At 42.9% G+C, this 23915-nt stretch overlaps 1 protein-coding gene across 8 annotated transcripts in view; it reads left to right on the plus strand.

The window, feature by feature from the left end:
* The window catches only part of tpm1 (tropomyosin 1 (alpha)), a 49036-nt gene that overhangs the window by 12206 nt on the left and 12915 nt on the right, over window positions 1-23915 (plus strand). For 4 of the 8 annotated variants that reach the window (XM_063070985.1, XM_063070988.1, XM_063070982.1 and 1 more), the window contains 6 exons: window positions 3599-3732; window positions 15157-15274; window positions 15533-15603; window positions 17277-17352; window positions 18366-18428; window positions 18517-18586. In XM_063070985.1, the coding sequence (XP_062927055.1) occupies window positions 3599-3732; window positions 15157-15274; window positions 15533-15603; window positions 17277-17352; window positions 18366-18428; window positions 18517-18586 (532 nt within the window). Of the gene's footprint in view, window positions 1-3598; window positions 3733-15156; window positions 15275-15532; window positions 15604-17276; window positions 17353-18365; window positions 18429-18516; window positions 18587-19499; window positions 20006-21822; window positions 22028-23915 lie in introns of those variants that run through there. The other 4 variants (XM_063070984.1, XM_063070989.1, XM_063070986.1 and 1 more) reach the window with 2 other exon arrangements.

Raw genomic sequence — 23915 nt, forward strand, 5'->3', positions numbered from 1 at the left:
TTCTGAGAATACACCCCCCCACCCACTGGTGCCAGAATTAAAGCATCCTCTGAGTGGAAAAGAAATCTTCCTTCCCCTCTTAAATTCCCAACCCTGTACCTTAAACTCATTCCCTCTGGTGTATGGATACCTCTACCAAGGAGAATTGTTTTTCACTGTCTTGGCCTCTCGTTATTTTTGTGTATCGTAATCAGGTCTTCCAGTAGCCGCCTTTGCCCCAAAGAAAACAAACCACTCTCTGCCCCAGACAACATCCTAGCGAATGTCCTCTGTGTCCTCTCTAGTACAATTGCACCCATCCTGTTTTGTTGTGACCAGACCGAGTGCAGTACTCCAGCAGTAATTAACTAAAATTTAATATAATTGTACTGTAACCTCACTGGTCTTGTGTTCTGTGCCACGCCAAATGAAACAAGTACCCTAAGTTCAAGAGATCTAATTCTTTTACTTTTTTCACGGGTACTGTTTGAACTCATAAATGTTTCGAGCATTTTCTGTTTCCATTTCAGGCTGCAGAGGTTTCTTTTCTTGATGTTCATTTACCGTGTGCCTTTTTTACCAGTGCTTCTGCCTTCAGGGGCCCTTGGATAAATGTACCAATATTCCTCCGTTGCTGATTATTTTCCTCTTCATCAGTAACACTACTTGTTTTTGTCACTTGGGAAGATACAAATCTTGTCTTCTACATTCCTATCCAAATTGTTAATGTGTATGACAAATAGCAAGGGTCCCGGCATTGGCTGTTGAGATACACCGCTGGTCACAGGCTTCCAATCACAAAATATCATTCCTGACTGTCACCGAACAATGAGTCCTGCCAAAGGGTCTCAGCCCGAAACATCAACTGTACTTCTTTTCCCCCCTAGATGCCGCCTGGCCTGCTGAGTTCCTCTAGCATTTTGTGCCTGTTGCTTGGTTTTCCAGCATCTGCAGTTTCTCTCTTGTGCCTGAGTGGAACCTCTCTCTTCTATCACCAAACTAATTTCGGCAAATTGCCCCTGGATTTCATGGGCTCTAACCTTTTCAACCAGTCTCCCATGTGAGGGTTTGTGAAAGCCTTTACTGAAGTCCACATAGATTATCTCAACTGCATTGCCCTTAACAACACCCTTAGTCACATCTTTGTAATTCAATTAAATTTGTTAAACTGATTGTTTTTGATTAATCCGTGCCTTTCCAAGTGCAGATTAGTTCTGTCTCTGGGAATTTTTCCCCCCACAATAACTACCCCAGCTGGCTTGCCCTGCTGTTTGTTGGTATTGAGCTGCTGGAGGCAAAAGTGCTTGACCAGATTGTTGACCAGAAACTTGCCCTCTGCGACCTTAATGGAAATGGTTATGATCAGTTACACAGCTTGATGGAATTAATTGTAGTGGTGTGTTTAAGATGACAAACTAGGGGCTGGAAATGTAAGAAACTCCATTGCGGGTGGGGGACATCCTCCCGCAGAAATGGAGCATCCTGAGTGGGCTGAGAATGTGGACGTCTCACCGACAGAGAGCGGTGGAGATTAATTTCATTAGTGCATTGAGGGGAAGCTGGCCGAGTATCCAAGAGAAGGAAGGAATAGAAGGCTACATGTGAGATGCAGAAAAATGAAAAAAGGCAGAGGATAAAGGTCTGTTGGGAAGAAAGGGTTAGGTCAATCTTAAGAGTAGGTGAAAGGGTTAGCACAATACTGTGGGCTGAAGGGCCTGTACTGTACTGTTCTATATTCTATAGACAGCAGTAGGGATCAAATATGTCCTGTTTGTGAATCCTAAATAATGTAAGAGCTTTATAAGTCAATGATTCAAAATACAGTATTCTTTACAGACATCACAATGCAAACAACAGGAATTCTGCAGATGCTGGAAATTCAAGCAACACACATAAAAGTTGCTGGTGAACGCAGCAGGCCAGGCAGCATCTCTAGGAAGAGGTACAGTCGACATTTCAGGCCGAGACCCTTCGTCAGGACTAACTGAAGGAAGAGTTAGTAAGAGATTTGAAAGTGGGAGGGGGAGGGGGAGATCCAAAATGATAGGAGAAGACAGGAGGGGGAGGGATGGAGCCAAGAGCTGGACTGGTGATTGGCAAAGGGGATATGAGAGGATCATGGGACCCGGAGGCCTGGGGAGAAAGACAAGGGGGGCAGGGGAACCCAGAGGATGGGCAAGGGGTATAGTCACCCATTCAGGGCCCCAGACAGTCCTTCCTGGTGAGGCGACACTTCACCTGTGAGTCGGCTGGGGTGATATACTGCGTCCGGTGCTCCCGATGTGGCCTTCTATATATTGGCGAGACCCGACGCAGACTGGGAGACCGCTTTGCTGAACACCTACGCTCTGTCCACCAGAGAAAGCAGGATCTCCCAGAGGCCACACGTTTTAATTCCACATTCCATTCCCATTCTGATATGTCTATCCACGGCCTCCTCTACTGTAAAGATGAAGCCACACTCAGGTTGGAGGAACAACACCTTATATTCCGTCTGGGTAGCCTCCAACCTGATGGCACGAACATTGACTTCTCTAACTTCCAGTAATGCCCCACCTCCCCCTTGTATTCCATCTGTTATTTACTTTTATACACACATTCTTTCTCTCACTCTCCTTTTTCTCCCTTTATCCCTCTGACTATACCCCTTGCCCATCCTCTGGGTTCCCCCCCTTGTCTTTCCTCCCGGACCTCCTGTCCCATGATCCTCTCATATCCCCTTTGCCAATCACCTGTCCAGCTCTTGACTCCATCCCTCCCCTTCCTGTCTTCTCCTATCATTTTGGATCTCCCCCTCCCCCTCCAACTTTCAAAACTCTTACTAACTCTTCCTTCAGTTAGTTCTGACGAAGGGTCTCGGCCTGAAACGTCGACTGTACCTCTTCCTGGAGATGCTGCCTGGCCTGCTGTGTTCACCAGCAACTTTGATGTGTGTTTCTTTACAGACATAGACCTTTTCTTTGGCTATGGATCACATTGTCTGTGAAAACTGCAAAACCAACACAGAAGGAAGGTGTGATTTTATGGTGTGAAATTCTACAAGAGCAAAGCAGGATTTCAGGTTGAAATTGGGGTTTCACTCCAAAAGTTGATTATTTCTTTCACTCCACAGATGCTGTTCCCAGTGGGTTCTTCCAGCAGATTGTTTGTTGCTGCAGATTTCAGTATGAGCGGTCTCTTGTGTCTCCTTGTCAGGACAAACTTGGTGTTTCTAACTAGAAATGAAAAGTTGTAAAGTTAATTCAGTCCTTCAGTCTAAACCTTCACAGATAGTAAGTTCACTTCCTAGTGAAGTCTTTTTAGATAAAGCAAGTTTTAAAAAAACTTAATATCTCCTCAAAAGTGGATGAATTTGGTAGCGTGAGGGGCAGAATCAAAGTGAACTTCTTCTTTCCTCAGAGTGCAGGGTTACTTGGTTTTTATTTTTCCCTCCTCCTAGCTCCTTATACGGACAGTCGCAGTATTTGTTCCAAGATGACAAGAGAATGAATGACATGCTAATCAGTAATGGACGTTGTGTCTATGGCCCGATTGCTCTTCCAAGCACATGGTCTTGGTATGAGCTGCCTCGCATTTGCCCTGGGCTTTGACTCTCTTGCTCTCCCACCCACCACCCTAGGCTGAAGCTGATGTCGCCTCTCTGAACAGACGCATCCAGCTGGTTGAGGAGGAGCTGGACAGGGCCCAGGAACGTCTGGCTACGGCTTTGCAGAAACTGGAGGAAGCTGAGAAGGCTGCAGATGAGAGTGAAAGGTGAGGAGTTATGTTACTGAATTGGAGCATGTAACCACTTCATCAGAAATTGCCAAGCTTATAACCATGTAAATATTAAATTCCTATAATGCCAGGTTCTAACTCTTGTTTCGTTTCTAGTTAGCTGTGTTTTTATTAGCTATCCAGGCATGACAAAAAAATGTAGGTTTTATTGGCCTATTTGTGTAAATGGCTGAAGTTTGAGTCCTTGTAAGTTGTTCATGGCTTAGGACTAGATTCTGCTTTTTACCTGGTGGAAATCAGGGTTTTGGGTCTGTTTGTCTAGGATGGCCTGTGGTGGTGACGAGGTTTCCATCCTGAGCATCCCGTGTTCCTGGGATTTGATGTGGAAGGTTGGGGAGGGTGGGGAGCTCTGGCTGGAGAGCGCTTTCAATACAAATGGCCATTGTGCAAAGCTTTTCCTCCCCATTTGCATTATCCAAATTAAGCCCGCGTGGTGTTGTGTTACATCGTGGGGCTTGTGCTGATTACCTGACAGCTGCCAAAACCCATTCTCCACCACCCTTCCCCCCACACCTACCAACCAGGCGGGCCAGGTCAGGACACGAGGATGGCTGTGTTGTGGGAGGCCTTGGGGCTCCTTGTTCCTTCCTCAGTTAGGAAGGAGCGCTCTGACCATGGGTCTGCATTGTTGCAGGTCATGGCTTCTGCCAGCACACACAAGTACAATTTCATTGCCTTCCTGTAGCTCTGGCTCTTTTGAAACAGGGAGTCATAGTACTTTTTTTTGGGGGGGGGGTGGTAGGAAACATCATTCCTCATCTCCCCTTGAATGCTTAAACCAGTCACTTCAAATCTGCTCCCCAGACTTTGATCCCACTGCTCATGTCTGTAATTATTGACTGGCTGTGAATAACTGGGCTTAATGACTTTCATATTCTAAAGACAGGATGGTTGACAAAGGAAGTAAAAGCCAACAAAAAAGCAAAAGCGAAGGCATATTACAGAGCAAAATTAGTGAGAAGTTAGAGGATAGGGGAGCCAGCAGAAGGCAACTAAAAAAAAGCTGTAAGGAGGGAAAAGATGAGATATGAAGGTAAGCTAGCCAATAATATCAAAGAGGATGCCAATCTATAAAGAGTAAAAGATGAAGCAAGAGTAGATAACAGACCACTGGGAAGTGATGCTGGAGGGGTAGTAATAGAGGACAAGGAAATGGCAAAGGAACTTAATAAGTATTTTGCATCAGTGTTCACTGTGGAAAACACTAGCAGTGTGCCAGAAATTTGAGAGTGTCAGGGCAGAAGTGGGTGCAGTTGCTATTACTGGGGAGAAGGTACTTTGGAAGCTGAAAGATCTGAAGGTAGCCTCACCTCAGTGGTTGGAAAGATGTTGGAGTCGATTGTTAAGGTTTCAGGGCACATGGTAAACAGGCCAAAGTCAAAACCTTGCCTGACAAATCTTTCGGAATTATTTGCAGAAATAACAAGCAGGATAGACAAAGGAGAATCAGCGGATGTTGTGTATTTGGATTTTCAGAAGGTCTTTGACATGCTGCGCACAAGAAACTGCTTAACAAGCTATGAGCCCGTGGCATTACAGGAAAGATACTAGAATGGTAGAATGTTGGCCGATTGGCAGGAGGCAAATAGTGGGAATAAAGGGAACCTTTTCTGATTAGTTTCCGGTGACTAGTGGTGTTCCGCAGGGATTGGTGTTGGGACTGCTTATTTTTATGTTGTATGTCAGTGATTTAGAAGATGGAATTGATGGCTTTGTGGCCAGGTTTGGGGACGATATGAAGATAGATGGAGGGGCTGGTAGCATTGAAGAAGTAGGGAGGCTGCAGAAGGACTTGGACAGATTGGAAGAATGGGCATAGAAGTGGCAGATGGAATACAGTGTTGGAAAGTCTTTGGTCATGCACTTTGGTAGAAGAAATGAAAGTGTAGACTATTTTCTAAATTAGATTAGGTTATGAGGACACTCAGTCCTCGTTTATTGTCATTTAGAAATGCATGCATTAAAAAATGATGCAATGTTCCTTCGGTATGATATCACAGAAACACAAGACAGACCAAAACTAAAACTGACAAAATCACATAATTATAACATATAGTTACAACAGTGCAAAGCAATACCCTAATTTGATTAGAACAGACCAGGGCACGGTAAAAAAAAAGGGGAGAAATTTCAAAAATCTGAGATGCAAAGAGACTTTGGGGTCCCTAAACATTAACTTGTAGGTTGAGTTGGTGGTGAGGAAGGCAAATATAATGTTAGTATTCATTTTGAGAGGACTAGAATATATAATTAAAACAAGGATGCAATGCTGAGGCTCTATAAGGCACTGGTGAGGCCTCACTTGGAGTAATGTGAGCAGTTTTGGGCTCCTTATCTACAAAAGGATGTGCTGACATTGGAGAGGTTCAAAAGAGATTCACAAAAATGATTCTCTGAGTGAAAGGCTTATCGTATGAGGAGCATTTGATGGTTCTGACAAACGCTGGAACATGGAAGAATGAGGGAGGATCTCGTTGAAATCTATCGAATGTTGAAAGGCCTAGATAGAGTGGATGTGGAGAGGATGTTTCTTATAGTGGGGGAGTCTTATTTCAGCTATTCCTAAATACTTACATTTATGGCAGGGAGTATTTGTATAACAAAATCAAAAGGATCAGTGACGTACAGTGTTTTTTTTTGGGGGGCTGATGGTTTTCCAGTACCAAAATCATCTTCAACCCTTTTCATTTTTCTGCACCTTCATGGATTCCATGAGATCTTACTGATTAACAAGATCCCATATAAAGGATGGATCAGAAGCCTTGATGAAATCCGTGTAGACCACATCAGACACAATGTCCTCGACAACCTCCATTATTATCTACTCAGTTCCATTTGTTGAGAAATGACCATCCCTTAACAAATTCAGACTGACTCTTCTGGATTGGTATCTTTTTAAATGGCAGATTGTACCATCTCTTAGAATCAATTGCAACAATTTCCCCACTGTCTTGAGTTAAACTAACCAGCCTGCAATTACTCATTCCCACCTACCTTTGTAAACAGTGGTACCACATTATAATGCTGAGGCTTTATAAGGCATGGGTCAGACCACACTTGGAGTACTATGAGCAGTTTTGGGCGCCTTATCTGATGAAAGATATGCTGGCATTGGAGTGAGTCTGGAGGAGGTACACGAGAATGAATGTTAGAGTGAAAGGATTAATGTATGAAGAGTATTTGATGGCTCTGGGCCTGTACCTGCTTTCTTTCTTTCTTTATCAATCTATTTATTGATGTGAAAGGAGCATAAATACAAACAAGAGGAGAATTATCTCAAATATATATATCAATAACAATGCAAACAAAGTGAGCAACACACATAGTTGGTAAATGCAGCAGGCCAGGCAGCATCTCTAGGAAGAGGTACAGTCGACGTTTCGGGCTGAGACCCTTTGTCAGGACTAATTAGAACATAGAACATAGAATAGTACAGCACAGTACAGGCCCACAATGTTGTGCCGACCCTCAAACCCTGCCTCCCATATAAGCCCCCACCTTAGATTCCTCCATATACCTGTCTAGTAGTCTCTTAAACTTCACTAGTGTATCTGCCTCCACCACTGACTCAGGTAGTGCATTCCACGCACCAACCACTCTTTGAGTAAAAAACCTTCCTCTAATATCCCCCTTGAACTTCCCACCCCTTACCTTAAAGCCATGTCCTCTTGTATTGAGCAGTGGTGCCCTGGGGAAGAGGCGCAGGCTATCCACTCTATCTATTCCTCTTATTATCTTGTACACCTCTATCATGTCTCCTCTCATCCTCCTTCTCTCCAAAGAGTAAAGCCCTAACTCCCTTAATCTCTGATCATAATGCATACTTTCTAAACCAGGCAGCATCCTGGTAAATCTCCTCTGTACCTTTTCCAATGCTTCCACATCCTTCCTATAGTGAGGTGACCAGAACTGGACACAATACTCCAAGTGTGGCCTAACCAGAGTTTTATGGAGCTGCATCATTACATCGCGACTCTTAAACTCTATCCCTCGACTTATGAAAGCTAACACCCCATAAGCTTTCTTAACTACCCTATCCACCTGTGAGGCAACTTTCAGGGATCTGTGAACATGTACCCCGAGATCCCTGTGCTCCTCCACACTACCAAGTATCCTGCCATTTACTTTGTACTCTGCCTTGGAGTTTGTCCTTCCAAAGTGTACCACCTCACACTTCTCCGGGTTGAACTTTATCTGACACTTCTCAGCCCACTTCTGCATCCTGTCAATGTCTCTCTGCAATCTTTGACAATCCTCTACACTATCCACAACTCCACCAACCTTTGTGTCATCTGCAAACTTGCCAACCCACCCTTCTACCCCCACATCCAGGTCGTTAATAAAAATCACGAAAAGTAGAGGTCCCAGAACAGATCCTTGTGGGACACCACTAGTCACAATCCTCCAATCTGAATGTACTCCCTCCACCACCACCCTCTGCCTTCTGCAGGCAAGCCAATTCTGAATCCACCTGGCCAAACTTCCCTGGATCCCATGCCTTCTGACTTTCTGAATAAGCCTACCATGTGGAACCTTGTCAAATGCCTTACTAAAATCCATATAGATCACATCCACTGCACTACCCTCATCTATATGCCTGGTCACCTCCTCAAAGAACTCTATCAGGCTTGTTAGACATGATCTGCCCTTCACAAAGCCATGCTGACTGTCCCTGATCAGACCATGATTCTCTAAATGCCCATAGATCCTATCTCTAAGAATCTTTTCCAACAGCTTTCCCACCACAGACGTAAGTCTCACTGGTCTATAATTACTCGGACTATCCCTACTACCTTTTTTGAACAAGGGAACAACATTCGCCTCCCTCCAATCCTCAGGTACCATTCCCGTGGACAACGAGGACATAAAGATCCTAGCCAGGGCTCAGCAATCTCTTCTCTCGCCTCGTGGAGCAGCCGGGGGAATATTCCGTCAGGCCCCGGGGACTTATCTGTCCTAATGTATTTTAACAACTCCAACACCTCCTCTCCCTTAATATCAGCATGCTCCAGAACATCAACCTCACTCATATTGTCCTCACCATCATCAAATTCCCTCTCATTGGTGAATACCGAAGAGAAGTATTCACTGAGGACCTCGCTCACTTCCACAGCCTCCAGGCATATCTTCCCACCTTTATCTCTAATCGGTCCTACCTTCACTCCTGTCATCCTTTTTTTCTTCACATAATTGAAGAATGCCTTGGGGTTTTCCTTTACCCTACTCGCCAAGGCCTTCTCATGCCCCCTTCTTGCTCTTCTCAGCCCCTTCTTAAGCTCCTTTCTTCCTTCCCTATATTCCTCAATAGACCCATCTGATCCTTGCTTCCTAAACCTCATGTATGCTGCCTTCTTCCTCCTGACTAGTAAGAGATCCCCCTCCCACTTTCAAATCTCTTACTAGCTCTTCTTTCGGTTAGTCCTGACGAAGGGTCTCGGCCCGAAACGTCGACTGTACCCCTTCCTAGAGATGCTGCCTGGCTTGTTGTGTTTGCCAGCAACTCTTATGTGTGTTGCTTGAAATTCCAGCATCTGCAGACTTCCTCGTGTTTGCAAACAAAGTGAAATAGACATTACCAAAATCGTACATAGTGTTAAGCTAGTGTGCAGTATATAAAAAGAAGAAGACAGCTAATTCTCCTCATTATCAATTCATGGAGAGAAAAAATAAATAAATTTTTAAATGAAGGGGAAAAAACCCTCTACACTATACCAAAAAAAGGGGAAAAAAAGGGACTGGGCAGTCCATTCTGAGGATACAACCAAAAAAAAAAGACTTTCTGATCAAATCTAAAACTTCAAAAAAATTGGAAGAGTAATAAATCAAATTAAATGAAAATATTGAATAAAAGGTCGCCAGATTTGCTCAAATTTAAAGGATATATCAAATGTCCGACTTCTTATTTTCTCTAAACTTAAACAGGACATAATGGAAGAAAGTCAATAAAAGACCGTAGGTGGATTCTAATCCTTCCACTTCAGTAAAATGGCTCTCCTAGCCAATAAAGTTGAAAAGGCTATTATATGTTGAGCAAAAACAGGAATATTTCCTGGTTCCGATGGGATAATTCCAAATATTGCCGTGAGTAAATAGGTTGAAGGTCCAGATCCAAGACTTTTGATAACATTTTAAAAACATCTCTCCAAAAATTGTCTAGCTTTATGCAAGACCAAAACATATGAGTTAAAGTGGCCACTTCAATATTACATCTGTCACAAATAGGATTGATAGTCACAGTCATACTTTATTGATCCCGGGGGAAATTGGTTTTCATTACAGTTGCACGATAAATAATAAATAGAACCATAGAACCATAGAAACTACAGCACAGAAACAGGCCTTTTGGCCCTTCTTGGCTGTGCCGAACCATTTTCTGCCTAGTCCCACTGACCTGCACACGGACCATATCCCTCCATACACCTCCCATCCATGTATCTGTCCAATTTATTCTTAAATGTTAAAAAAGAACCCACATTTACCACCTCGTCTAGCAGCTCATTCCATACTCCCACCACTCTCTGTGTGAAGAAGCCCCCCCTAATGTTCCCTTTAAACTTTTCCCCCCTCACCCTTAACCCATGTCCTCTGGTTTTTTTCTCCCCTTGCCTCAGTGGAAAAAGCCTGCTTGCATTCACTCTATCTATACCCATCATAATTTTATATACCTCTATCAAATCTCCCCTCATTCTTCTACGCTCCAGGGAATAAAGTCCTAACCTATTCAACCTTTCTCTGTAACTGAGTTTCTCAAGTCCCGGCAACATCCTTGTAAACCTTCTCTGCACTCTTTCAACCTTATTTATATCTTTCCTGTAATTTGGTGACCAAAACTGAACACAATACTCCAGATTCGGCCTCACCAATGCCTTATACAACCTCATCATATTCCAGCTCTAATACTCAATACTTTTTGATTAATAAAGGCCAATGTACCAAAAGCTCTCTTTACGACCCTATCTACCTGTGACGCCACTTTTAGGGAATTTTGTATCTGTATTCCCAGATCCCTCTGTTCCACTGCACTCCTCAGTGCCTTACCATTAACCCTGTATGTTCTACCTTGGTTTGTCCTTCCAACGTGCAATACCTCACACTTGTCTGTATTAAACTCCATCTGCCATTTTTCAGCCCATTTTTCCAGCTGATCCAAGTCCCTTTGCAGGCTCTGAAAACCTTCCTCACTGTCTACTACACCTCCAATCTTTGTATCATCAGCAAATTTGCTGATCCAATTTACCACATTATCATCCAGATCATTGATATAGATGACAAATAACAATGGACCCAGCACTGATCCCCGTGACACACCACTAGTCACAGGCCTCCACTCGGAGAAGAAATTCTCTACTACCACTCTTTGGCTTCTTCCATTGAGCCCATGTCTAATCCAATTTACCACCTCTCCATGTATACCTAGCGACTGAAATTTCCTAACTAACCTCCCATGCGGGACCTTGTCAAAGGCCTTACTGAAGTCCATGTAGACAATATCCACTGCCTTCCCTTCATCCACTTTCCTGGTAACCTCCTTGAAAAACTCCAATAGATTGGTCAAACATGACCTACCACACACAAAGCCATGTTGACTCTCCCTAATAAGTCCCTGTCTATCCAAATGCTTGTAGATTCTGTCTCTTAGTACTCCCTCCAATAACTTACCTACTACCGAAGTTAAACTTACTGGCCTATAGTTTCCCGGATTACTTTTCAATCTTTTTTAAACAACAGAACAACATGAGCCACTCTCCAATCCTCCGGCACCTCACCTGTAGACAGCGACATTTTAAATATTTCTGCCAGGGCCCCTGCAATTTCAACACTACTCTTCTTCAAGGTCCGAGGGACACCCTGTCAGGTCCCGGGGATTTATCCACTTTAATTTTCCTCAAGGCAGCAAGGACCTCCTCCTTTTCGATCTGTACAGTTTCCATGATCTCACTACTTGTTTCCCTTAATTCCATAGACTTCATGCCAGTTTCCTTAGTAAATACAGACGCAAAAAACCTATTTAAGATCTCCCCCATTTCCTTTGGTTCCGCACATAGCCGACCACTCTGATCTTCAAGAGGACCAATTTTATCCCTTACAATCCTTTTGCTCTTAATATACCTGTAAAAGCTCTTTGGATTATCCTTCACTTTGACTGCCAAGGCAACCTCATGTCTTCTTTTAGCCCTCCTGATTTCTTTCTTAAGAATTTTCTTGCACTTCTTATACTCCTCAAGCACCTTATTTACTCCCTGCTTCCTATACATGTCATACAACTCCCTCTTCTTCTTTATCAGAGTTGCAATATCCTTTGAGAACCAAGGTTCCTTATTCCTATTCACTTTGCTTTTAATCCTGACAGGAACATACAAATTCTGCACTCTCAAAATTTCTCCTTTGAAGGCTTCCCACCTACCGATCACATCCTTGCCAGAGAACAACCTATCCCAATCCATGCTTTTTAGATCCTTTCTCATTTCTTCAAATTTGGCCTTCTTCCAGTTCAGAACCTCAGCCCTCAGACCAGATCTATCCTTGTCCATGATCAAATTGAAACTAATGGTGTTATGATCACTGGAACCAAAGTGCTCCCCTACACAGACTTCTGTCACTTGTCCTAACTCGTTTCCTAACAGGAGATCAAATATTGCATCCCCTCTAGTTGGTAAGTAATAGTAATAGAACCATAAATAGTTAAATAGTAATATGTAATTTATGCCAGGAAATAAGTCCAGGACCAGCCTATTGGCTCAGGGTGTCTGACCCCCCAAGGGAGGAGTTGTAAAGTTTGATGGCCACAGGCAGGAATGACTTCCTATGACTCTCCGTGCTGCATCTCGGTGGAATGAGTCTCTGGCTGAATGCACTCCTGTGCCCACCCAGTACATTATGTAGTGGATGGGAGACATTGTCCAAGATGGCATGCAAGTTAGACAGCATCCTCTTTTCAGACACCACTGTCAGAGAGTCCAGTTCCATCCTCACAACATCACTGGCCTTACCACTGAGTTTGTTGATTCTGTTGGTGTCTGCTACCCTCAGCTTGCTGCCCCAGCACACAACAGCAAACATGATAGCACTGGCCACCACAGACTCGTAGAACATCCTCAGCATCGTCCGGCAGATGTTAAAGGACCTCAGTCTCCTCAGGAAAAAGAGACGGCTCTGACCCTTCTTGTAGATGTTGGAAAAAATACGTGCTAGTTTGTCCTTTGACATATGGGCCTGATGCACTACCTTGAACTGTATCAAGAAATGGCGGGCACAAATAGATGAGTTATTAACCAAATGAAAAATTTTACTGCGTTGATTATCTGAAAATGACTCTTAAAATTCCAATACTCAAGCACGTTTAATTTTATCGTTAGATATAATTCGTAAATTCAATAGCCGTTTATAAGTTATAGCTATCAACCGGGCCCGTACTTGTTGGTGTTTAGTAGAATGAGGGGAGATCTCATTGAAACCTATTGAATATCGAAAGGACTGGATAGAATGGATGAGTGCAGGACCAGAGGGCGCAGCCTCAGAATAGAGGGATGTCCATTTAGAACAGAGACGAGGAGGAATTTCTTTGGCTAGAGGGTGGTGAATTTATGGAATTCATTACCACAGATGCCTGTGGAAGCCAAGCCATTGAGTATATTTAAAGTGGAAGTTGATTAGTCAGAATGTCAAAGGTTAGGGAGAGCAGGCAGGAGAGGGATAATAAATCAGCCGTGATAGAATGGCAGAGCAGATTCAATGGACCAAACGCCCTAATTCTGCTCCTATGTCTTATGGTCTTATGAGCAGTGATCTAACACTACATTTGTAGCCAGGGAGTGAGAGCTTTTGCTGTTTACTCCATTGCAGTAGGACAGATTACATCTTGCTGTGGAGATTTATCTGTTTTCAAAAGTGCCAAAAGTTGAAGTTTTGCTTTTACTATATTGACCTTATTGAGTGTTCACCTGAAGTACAACTGGTGCCAGAAATTTATTGTGGATCTTGCCCATGATCTTCAGTGGATATACGGCTCACCTTTTTAGTCCTCAGTATCCGCTACTCTTTTCATCAATATTCTCTTGCGCTCTTGCCCTTTATCTGCATCAAAAGGATTTTTTAAGATTTTCTTAGGTATTTCTTGCCCATTGGTTTCATGTTCTCTCTGTTTTTCTAATTTTCCTTTTTAATTTCACTGCTGTGCTTTCTCACAAGCTGGAAGAATGCAGCATATGAAGCCCTCGTTATCGAGGAGTCTCCACACTTGGCAGAACTTGTTTGTAACACGGACGGTTTACAAGTTGTAAATGCAGCCATGAACAGAGATCCCATCTGGCAGAGAGCTGCAGCTTGCAACCGCCAGCAAATAGAGCCTGCTGGTCTCCCAACCGCCAGCAAATACAGCCTGCTGGTCTCCCAAACGGCCAGCAAATAGAGCCTGCTGGTCTCCCAAACAGCCAGCAAATAGAGCCTGCTGGTCTCCCAAACGGCCAGCAAATAGAGCCTGCTGGTCTCCCAAACGGCCAGCAAATACAGCCTGCTGGTCTCCCAACTGCCAGCAAATACAGCCTGCTGGTCTCCCAACCGCCAGCAAATACAGCCTGCTGGTCTCCCAAACGGCCAGCAAATAGAGCCTGCTGGTCTCCCAAACAGCCAGCAAATAGAGCCTGCTGGTCTCCCAAACGGCCAGCAAGTAGAGCCTGCTGGTCTCCCAAACGCTTATTCATATTTTCAGACTGTACACAAATCAGCTCTTCAGGAGCTAGAGAGCACCAGTACTCAATCTTATGTATAAATATACTGAATGTAACTGAATTTTGGAGGGCAAGAATACCTTCCATTGATGGGGAATGAGCATTTTGTTTGCCACCCTCTTGAGTTCTGTTGGACTGAAGATGCGTAACAAAGTTTGACCTTGCTTGACTGCCTCTCCTGGGTTAAGTGTCTGGTACCTTCTGTGTTAATTAATAAGGAACACTTCCAGCTAGCAACATTTGAGCTGTTTGATTTCACCATGAAAAAGTCCATAAAAACAAGGAGGAAATAGATTAGCTAATAATCAGTTAGTATTTTTGTTGATTTGACTGAGGGAGGTCAGGAGTATGAAGCTTGATTTAATCGATGTTGGTGCTGGGAAGCCTGGTTGACTGACTGACTGCCTCGAAACGAGGGACCCACGTGAGGAATGCTGACATACCAAATTCACGCCTGAAGCTGTTTGGAGGGTATGCCTCAGACCCAGTCTGTGATGTGGGCTGAGATTTGTGAGATTCCTGAGAGAAAAATGAAAATTGTGCTGGCTACTACCAAAGAAAGTTTGTGATCTTTGTTCTTTTTCCCATTCCCACCACAGTTTCCACAACGACAGAAGTGGTTGCTTTCTGTATCATAATGTTTATTTGCATGTGTCTGCTTCTTTCTCCACAGAGGGATGAAAGTTATTGAGAACAGAGCCCAGAAAGACGAGGAAAAGATGGAACTGCAGGAGATCCAGCTTAAGGAGGCTAAACATATTGCAGAGGAGGCTGACCGCAAATATGAAGAGGTTAGTTGCCTGCGTGACCTGATCCTTGTGTAGAAGAAAGACCGGGCAAATGTCGGCAAAGGGAGTTGGGGTATGGCCAGTTCTAAAGGTAACTATCTAAACATTTCAAGCATGATAACTGGCAGTAGAAAAGTTCCACCCTTATTCATTTGGACTTTTGCCCCAAGTGCTGCCTTTTACCCAATAAAGGCTGGGAAAATCCAGTCTGTTTTCAGGTGTGTCTCAGTCAACAGATGGCTCTTGTGTTTTCTCTTCTAGGTTGCCCGTAAACTGGTCATCATTGAGAGTGACTTGGAGAGGACTGAGGAGCGAGCTGAGCTCTCTGAATCGTATGTACACCTCTTACCATGCTGCACATTGCCAGCCACACTAAAAAGGCTTGACTATCAAACATTAAAACCTGCTTGGAAACACAATGCTAAAAGATCTTGAAAAATTAAGTCTTTGAGTACAATAAATGCGAATACCAGCTCACCTCTTTTAAAGATAATAGGTCATGTCTCTCCTGAAGTCATTGACAAATCCACAAGTAGAAAATGTAACCCCACCCAGCAGTATGACCCAAGCCCTGTACTCAAAGATTTAAAGGACTGATGAAGCTTATCCAGATGTTGAATGTCTTGGCTGTTTTCCATATGGGGTTTTAACGTGTTATCTCTTCTTCACTGCATGCTTTCATTGCACACTATTTTGTGGCCACGTGCATTTCTCGTGATCTCTCTTAGTCGTGCTCGCCGAGTGGAAGAGGAGGTTAGAATAATGGACCAGACCTTGAAATCTTTAGTGGCAGCAGAAGGCAAGGTACTGGAACTAATACCGTCTGGACAGACTCACATCACAGTGTGCTGTTGTGCGCTATTGAAACACTGGGGGATTTGCTTTGTGTGAAATCAGTGCTGCCTTGGTGTTTAGGAAGGATTAGTCAACTCACTCTTCTCTGCTGCCTCTTCTGCACTCTGCAATCTGTTGGTGTCGGGATTTCAATCTTAATGTATTATTTCTTCCAGGGTCCTTAAAGCAACTGGTTGTCATTTTTAAATAATTTGCAAGCCTGTTTTCCAAAAGCATAATAAATTCTTCACTATTTTTCTTGGTACAAAGTAGAGATTTGAAACAGGAGCAGGAGTACACCAATTGGTCCCTTGTGCCTGCTCTATCATGAACAGATGATCTAGTCTTGGTCTCAACTCTACTTTCCTGCCCTCTCCTTGAACCCCACTCCTCCCTTGCAGTTTAGTTATCTACCGGTCTTGACCTGGAGTATACAGTGCATTCTGGGGCAGAGAATGCCAGATCTGCGACTCTGAGAAAAGAAATTTCACGTCAATGGGCAGCAAGTTCTGCTGAAACGACCCTCCTGCATCCACCCTTACAATCCCTTCCAGAACCTTGTTTCAATAAGATCACCTCTCAGTTTTGCGAACAGCCTGTTCAACTTCTCTTCACATGTCAACTCCCTCATCCTAGGAGATAACTCTCTGCATTGGGTGTGGTCATTCCTCAGACTATGGAGAGCAAGAATGTTTGCAGTTCTCCTGGTGTCATCTCACCAGCACCCTGTAATAGAACATAGATTAGTACAGCACAGTACAGGCCCTTTGGCCCACAATGTCGTGCTGACCCTCAAACCCTGCCTCCCATATAAGTCCCCACCTTAGATTCCTCCATATACCTGTGACATCAAATCCTGCCTGCTCTACAACTCTTAAGAGCAAAAGCCAATGTCCTACTTACCTTCCTCATTCCTTGAAAGTAGTACTTGAGCCAAGCTTCACATTGGATAAGTTCTGGATGACCCTGATGCTTTAAGGTCACCTATTGTGCTCCAGCAAAGCTTTTTCAATAAATCTTTTTATTTCTCTCCTTCACTTGCTCTCTTGAACTCTCCTTTCTCTCCGTGCTGCTGATATCCCCACCTTTGCCCATTTCCCAATTTCCCTTCTTCCCCCTGCTGTTTTTATTTTTGCTTTTCTTTCCCCTTTTCTGCTCTGGTGTGAAACAGTAAATCTGCTGAGCTTGAAGAAGAGTTGAAAACTGTGACCAACAACCTTAAGTCACTGGAGGCTCAGGCTGAGAAGGTAGGCCATGGAATCATCTCTGCTTTAGTATCAACTGCGTACAGCATTATAAGTTAATCATTGGCTTTGTATGTGCACAGCGTCTGGCTGAGTAAAGCCGCTTCTTCACGGCTCCAGTGACGTAGGTTCAATCCTGGTACAGTTTGGGAGGAGTTTGCACATTCTTCCTATGACCATGTGGGTTTCCCCAGGGTGCTCCTGTTTCTTCCCACACCCCAAAGTTGTCTCGTGTGATACACCCCAAAGCTGGCTCATGCGGTAAACTGTGTAGGTAAGTGGGAGAATGTAGGGTAGAAGTTAATTGGAATGTGATAGAAAATTAGGACCAATTGGAATGTGATGGAGGATAAAATTGGGAGACAAAGTAGTGTAGCAGTAGCATAATGCCATCACCTAATGTCTCAGCAATCTTGGACCAATTCCGCCATGAGTTTGTATGTTGCCTCATAACTGCAGGGGTTTCCTCCGAGTGCTCTGGTTTCTTCCCACATTCCAAACATGTATGGGTTAATAGGTCATTCTTCATATGGGTGGGCTCTATCTCTAAATAAAGTAAAATAAAAGTAGGGTTGGTATTAATGAATATTTAATGGTTGCAAGGAGATTGCCCTTTTCCTTGAACTACAATGTTGATTCTAATCTCTGCTACATCAATTTGGCTAACTTTGCTACAGTATTATATATGCCGTCAAATAATTCAGTTACTTGTGACAGGTAGTTCATCAGTTCTTTACTCGCTCACCTTGGAGAAAGGAAATTGCAAGGGGCATTGCTGAATGTGAATGGGGTGTTGTCACAATTAAGAGGAATATTGAACAGCAGGATTTTAAAATGGAATATCTTTACAAGTTTGTTTTAGAGAATGCCTTTTCAAATACAGATTCCCTAACTTCTTGCAGTGAATGCTTTGCTCTGGAATTGTTTTTGGGCCAGGAATCTTGGTGAGGCAGATATTCCAGATCGGTCCGAATGTTTGTTGATGGAGCATTTCCCTGCTTGTTCTTTCTGTACAGTACTCACAAAAGGAAGACAAGTATGAGGAGGAGATAAAAATCCTGAGTGACAAACTGAAAGAGGTAAGTGGAACTTCCTGTTGGAATTTGGATCCCAATCTGGCTTCTGCTGCAGCATCCTAAACATGTGGAATTTCCTTGGTGATTTCAGGCTGAAACCCGTGCTGAATTTGCAGAGAGGACTGTTGCCAAGTTGGAAAAATCCATCGATGACTTGGAAGGTATGATTGTAAATTGCTGCAGTGGCCTCAGCCTAGTGAGCAGACCCCTGCTGTTAGTTTGTGATTAGAGACATTGATACTGGTCTGTTTGATCCTTCTGCTGCCTCAGGGGTCCGGAGTACAGTGGTGTAAGAGCTTGAGATGACCTGGGTGGAAGTAGGCTACTATCTGCTCTCCTTTGGATTTTCTGTAGGCTTGTGTGGCAGGTGACTGGGAATCAGCACGAGGTGGTGGTGGGAGAGGGGGTAGGGTCAGAGTGGTGGGGTGACACCCTGTCTGCTGCAGCTTTTGACAAGAGGGGAAGTTTTCTGTGAGGACGTTTGGGTAGTTTGCTGGGGGCTTTTAGAGTTGGGGAAAGGTTCGTTGGAGTGGAAGATTTTCTGGGGATGTTTTGAGCTTCGATCGCCCCATGTTCTGGGCCAGGTCCATCCATGTATAATGACAGTCTGGGGTGGTTTGGGCCCAGTTTTTCTCCCCCTTCTGTTTTGGGCTAGTTTTATCCCGTGTTTGGTGTATAACAGGGACAGGCTCGGGTGATTCTTTGTCTCAGCATGGATTAGATCTGCTCACAATTGAGGTGTTGCCATTCTGTTTCCAATGGATTGTGGGGTGATTATTTTTCATTCTCGGCTGCCAGAATATTAGCCTGTTTGGAAAAGTCTTCTGGACAAAATCTAGAGGTCATCAATTCTTTTAAGGAGACAGATCAGTTTTCTTTCTCAGGGGAAGTAAGTTGCACAATTTTTTTTTTACATCCCTGCATTAATTTTTCTTTATTTTTGTTCTTCCTTTGCATCTGACTGTCCCACTCTCTCCTGCTCTCTTCCCTGCACTGGATGCTGTGACCTTTCATCACCCCCTCTCCTTTCATCACATCGCATTCTGTTCTCCTCTGCTGCTTCCGGCCCTCCAGATGAGTTGTATGCCCAGAAGCTGAAGTACAAGGCCATCAGTGAAGAATTGGACCATGCTCTCAACGATATGACATCAATGTAAATCTTTTCCTATGCTTGTTTTCATTTGTTGTCCACCATACCTCAGTCCTCTGACATTGTACCTAATAAACTCTCTTCCAACTCACTGTACTTCCTTTTCTATACCCAAAACTGACTCATAACCCTCTTCACTCTGTCTCTTCATAACAGTTAATTTGCAGTCCACGAATCATTACATGTCTAATGAACTGATTTAACGATATTATCTTTAAAAGTGGAATTGTCTCTCCTGCATAACGGAACCTGTTTGAATCTGGATTACAGTGTATTAATCATTAGTGTGCTGTATTTAAATCTTTGGTTCAATTTTTCTAACCCTATTTAATCCTGAAGTTCGTTTGCTTTCTTTAAAATGGCAGAATTTACCCAGACAAATGTTTAGAACTTAATAAAACAGGAATGCAAACTGCAATCCTAAACCTTTGGTCAGTTCTATAATGTTGTGTGTGTGTTTACATTGCTGGATTAACTTCAGTTTTAATACCCAAGGCAACGGCTATGTGGTCCCTCCCAGAACAAATGTATCCACACAAAATTAACCAAGTGGTTGTGGACACCCTGTGTAGTTCCAAGAGTTTGGTCACATCCACTCATGCGTGAGTGTGCGTGTGTGTGTCTGTATTCACGTGCATTAGTGCAACCATAACTTTCACTGAGTTTCATCATGTTGTACTAATCAATAAATTTTTAGGAAACTCATACTTTTTTCCCTATCCTCTTACGTTCACCATCTTCTGTGTGTCTCTAACTTCCCTTTCATTTAGGTAATAAATGCACCTACTTGCACTAACACAACAGGAGTTGAACCCTGCTTGGCACTGTTGCCAGATTTGGATGCTGGCCTGGTATTTGGGGCAGGAATTGTGGTTGGTTTGGTTCCTGCACTCTTGAACTGTTAAACTTTTGAAAGCATCTGGCCACTCGTGCAGTGTCGACAGTGGTCATGTGGTTAATTCCAAAGGAAGTGTGGGTTTGTGTGGTTCAGATTCAGCTAGAAATGAGAAGTGAAACTGCAGATGGTAAAAGTCTGAAATAAAAACAGAAAAGCTCAAAGTTCTGCAACATCTGTGGAAAGAAAATTGTGATGGCATTTGGCGAGCCTGTCAGAATTGTATCAATTCTGACAAAGGGTTCCAAGGCTGAAAACACTAATTCAGTTTCTCTCCACAGATAATGCCTGAATTATTGAGTGTTTCCAGTATTTTCTGTTTTTAGTTTTATTTGGGACAGGCAGTGATGAGAGTATTTTATTGTAGCACATGATTCCAGCCCTGAGATCCTGAGACCTGTTGCTAGGACACTAAGTTATGGCACTGAACTAAGCAAATTTTATTATTTTGATTGAAGTGTAATAGCAAAGTAGACCATTATAAATGCTCGATTAAGTCTTTTCTCCTCCTGGGCTTAAGCAAACACAATTCAACATTGGATAGCACATTATTTGTTACGTCTTTGGAATCTCCATGGATGTGCCTTTCTCCACTCCTTGCACTCTCCACATCTCAAACAACTTAATCAACTACAGAGAGCCAAAAATAGTCCAGCGTTGCGGGGTTGGGGGGGGGGGGGAGCCATTTTGAAATTATCTGAAATCATTGTCGGTAGTGGGAATCATCTCCCTACTCAGTAAAGAAAAAGTTTTGATCAATACCCTTGAAAGATTGTAGGTACAAGGCTACCACTTTCAACCTAGCAGTTGATAACTAGGTTCATGGTGAACCGCAAATCTCTTCCAAATCAGATCTAGCAGTGTATAGTTTATGTGGTACCATCGGTCATTGGTTTAACTTGTGTGTCAAATACCAAGTGCTTTTTCAATTAACTAGTAGATAAGGCACTGTCCAGTAGCTGGACTTTGGAAATCTTTCACTTTAAAAGGAAGGACTGGAATATAGGAAGAGGATTTTTGGAATGGATATCTCCACCCTACAGTTTAATCTTGGAATGATGCATTTTAATCTTGAGTTTGATTTAGCATTTTCTAATGGATCATATCGCTTTTGGAAATGCCTCAAATAACTGGATAGTGCATATGCATTACTCCCTCCTCTGAACATGGCATTCAACTAATTTGCTTTTAACCTGTTGCTCCCTTATTGTCTCATAACCATGAAAGCTTGCGTGTCTTTGCACTGGAACCAAAATTTGAAAGTAGGCAAGGTTTTTAAATTTAAGTTCTGAATTTTTGGTTTTGCTTTCTGCACTGTCATTCATTTTTGTTCTATACCTTTTCTTGCGCAGATAAACTGCTTCACTGCAATGCCAAAGATTTCTTCAACCAGCTGGCTTTAGTTGTTTCTGAATCCTCCATTCGGGTTTTTAAATGGGCAGAACCTATTGCTCCATCTGCTGTGGCTGTTGTTTCGTGCTTTTGGTAACATTAGTCACGCTCGTTGTACAGTCTCTCTTCCTAGCTTAACTGTAAAATAAACACTTTCTAGATGAATTGTATCCTTTTCAATTTATTTAAGTTATTTTCAAAAAGCAGTTTTGAAAACTAAAGCTGAGATTGCAACTTACATTAGAAATAAATACCATTCTGGTTTTTGCATCTATTTCTCATCATGTACCGTGAGGAGCCTTGAACAGGCCATGTTAACAGATGTAATGTGGGATTCCGTTGGTGATCCTTACAAGTGTTTTGTGTGATTTACTTTAATTAGAAATTTATCTCTGGGTTTCTATGGAGTATGGTAACTGTACTTGTAGGACAATACAAATAATAAACTGAAGAAATTAGTGTAACTACAGCAAATTACTCAAATCAAAACAAAAACCCTAGTCAGTACTTAAAGGAAACTAATAAATATCCCCTAGTAACAATGGAAACTTTGACCTCTATGGATTCCTATTGGAAGTAGTGATTGAGCTAATATATTTAATTATTTTACTCAGAACTCTATCAACTAATCTGTTTATTAATGGTTTATAATCTGCGGTAAAAACATTGGACCCATAAATACTATGCCATTATAACATACAACACATTACTATATATTTAAATTATAATTTGCACAGGAATTGAAAGCACACCAACAAAATTCTTCAGTGAAAAACCCATTCCCTTTTTCCTTGTGCTTCCAGTTTTGGAACTGTTAGAATGAATCAAAAGGAGAACTTTGTGGCTTATTGATGTCTGATTAATCTACATCAGTTATTAGCTATAAAAGGCTGCACTCTTGGGCATTCAATGGCTATCTTATTTATTGGGAAGGATAAACAAGTGTCTACTGATTGCTGAAGAATGTCACCTGAAGGCAGAATGCTTTGCTCTCGGCTTGTGTTTGTTCGCCTGGTAAGACGATTATGTTCAACGTCTGTTTTGTAAATACCATGTAATTAATTCTTGGAGCAATTTGTGGTGGTGCCAATCTCTCCTGTAAGTCTGGCTTTATTTTTTTTCCTGAGTTATGGACCACCGGTGGCTCATCACAACAGGATAGATTAATCTAGGCCAGTAAAAATGTCCCCCAATGAAACAGGTTTATTTTGGTAATTGGCACTGTGAACTTGGCAAGTCATTCTCAAGATTGTACAGTTGGCCACTCAGGATCCTGGCTTAAACCTCTTTTTTCCAGAGTGCTTGGCGCTGCTATTGAAATCCCACCCAGGGACTGGGTAAACTACAGGCAAGCTTACACCCACATTGGAGAGATCAAGTTGCCACTGAGGCACAGTTGGAATGAGAATTTCTCCAGAACTATGAGTCCCCACTCTGGATGTGACTTGAAGAAGCTAAATTCCTGGGATTGTCCTGGACAACAGTAACAGGAATACTGCAAGCAAATATTTGTTGTTGAATTTCATTGGGGTAAAGGGTTTTAAATGGAGAGGATGCTGCCTTGCATATTGAATCTGGTGTGTGGGAAATTCAAATGAAAAGCCAATGTATGGAATTTCCTCTTTACCTGCCTCTTCCTCTGACATAAATTTAAAAGTTTAGAAGATTGCAGTCTCAAAGCTGGCCACATTGGATAGAGATACTTAATCACGTGGTTGTGAACCTGTGGATTTTGTTCAAGAGGGCGGTGGGAGTTCATTTGCTGAGTTTGTTTAAGGCAGACTTTTTAAACTTTAGAAGATATGGGGTTAGTGGAGGCGATGATGTTGAGGTAAAATGTCACCTGTGTACACATTGAATGGCAAGCTGACAGATGGGGCCAGTGTCCTGCTTCTGTTCTTGCACTATATGCCCGCAGATCCTCAACGGCAGGCTCAGGGTGACTGGAGTCTAGGACGTGCTGCCTGAAAGGCTGAGTGTGGTGGGTCATGGGATGTATACTATAGGACAAGTGCTGATGCTGAAGGATGGCTGTAATGGCTATGGACGTGAG

Source organism: Mobula hypostoma, chromosome 18 (assembly GCF_963921235.1).
Source record: "Mobula hypostoma chromosome 18, sMobHyp1.1, whole genome shotgun sequence".
In the NCBI taxonomy this organism is placed as follows: Eukaryota; Metazoa; Chordata; class Chondrichthyes; order Myliobatiformes; family Myliobatidae; genus Mobula; species Mobula hypostoma.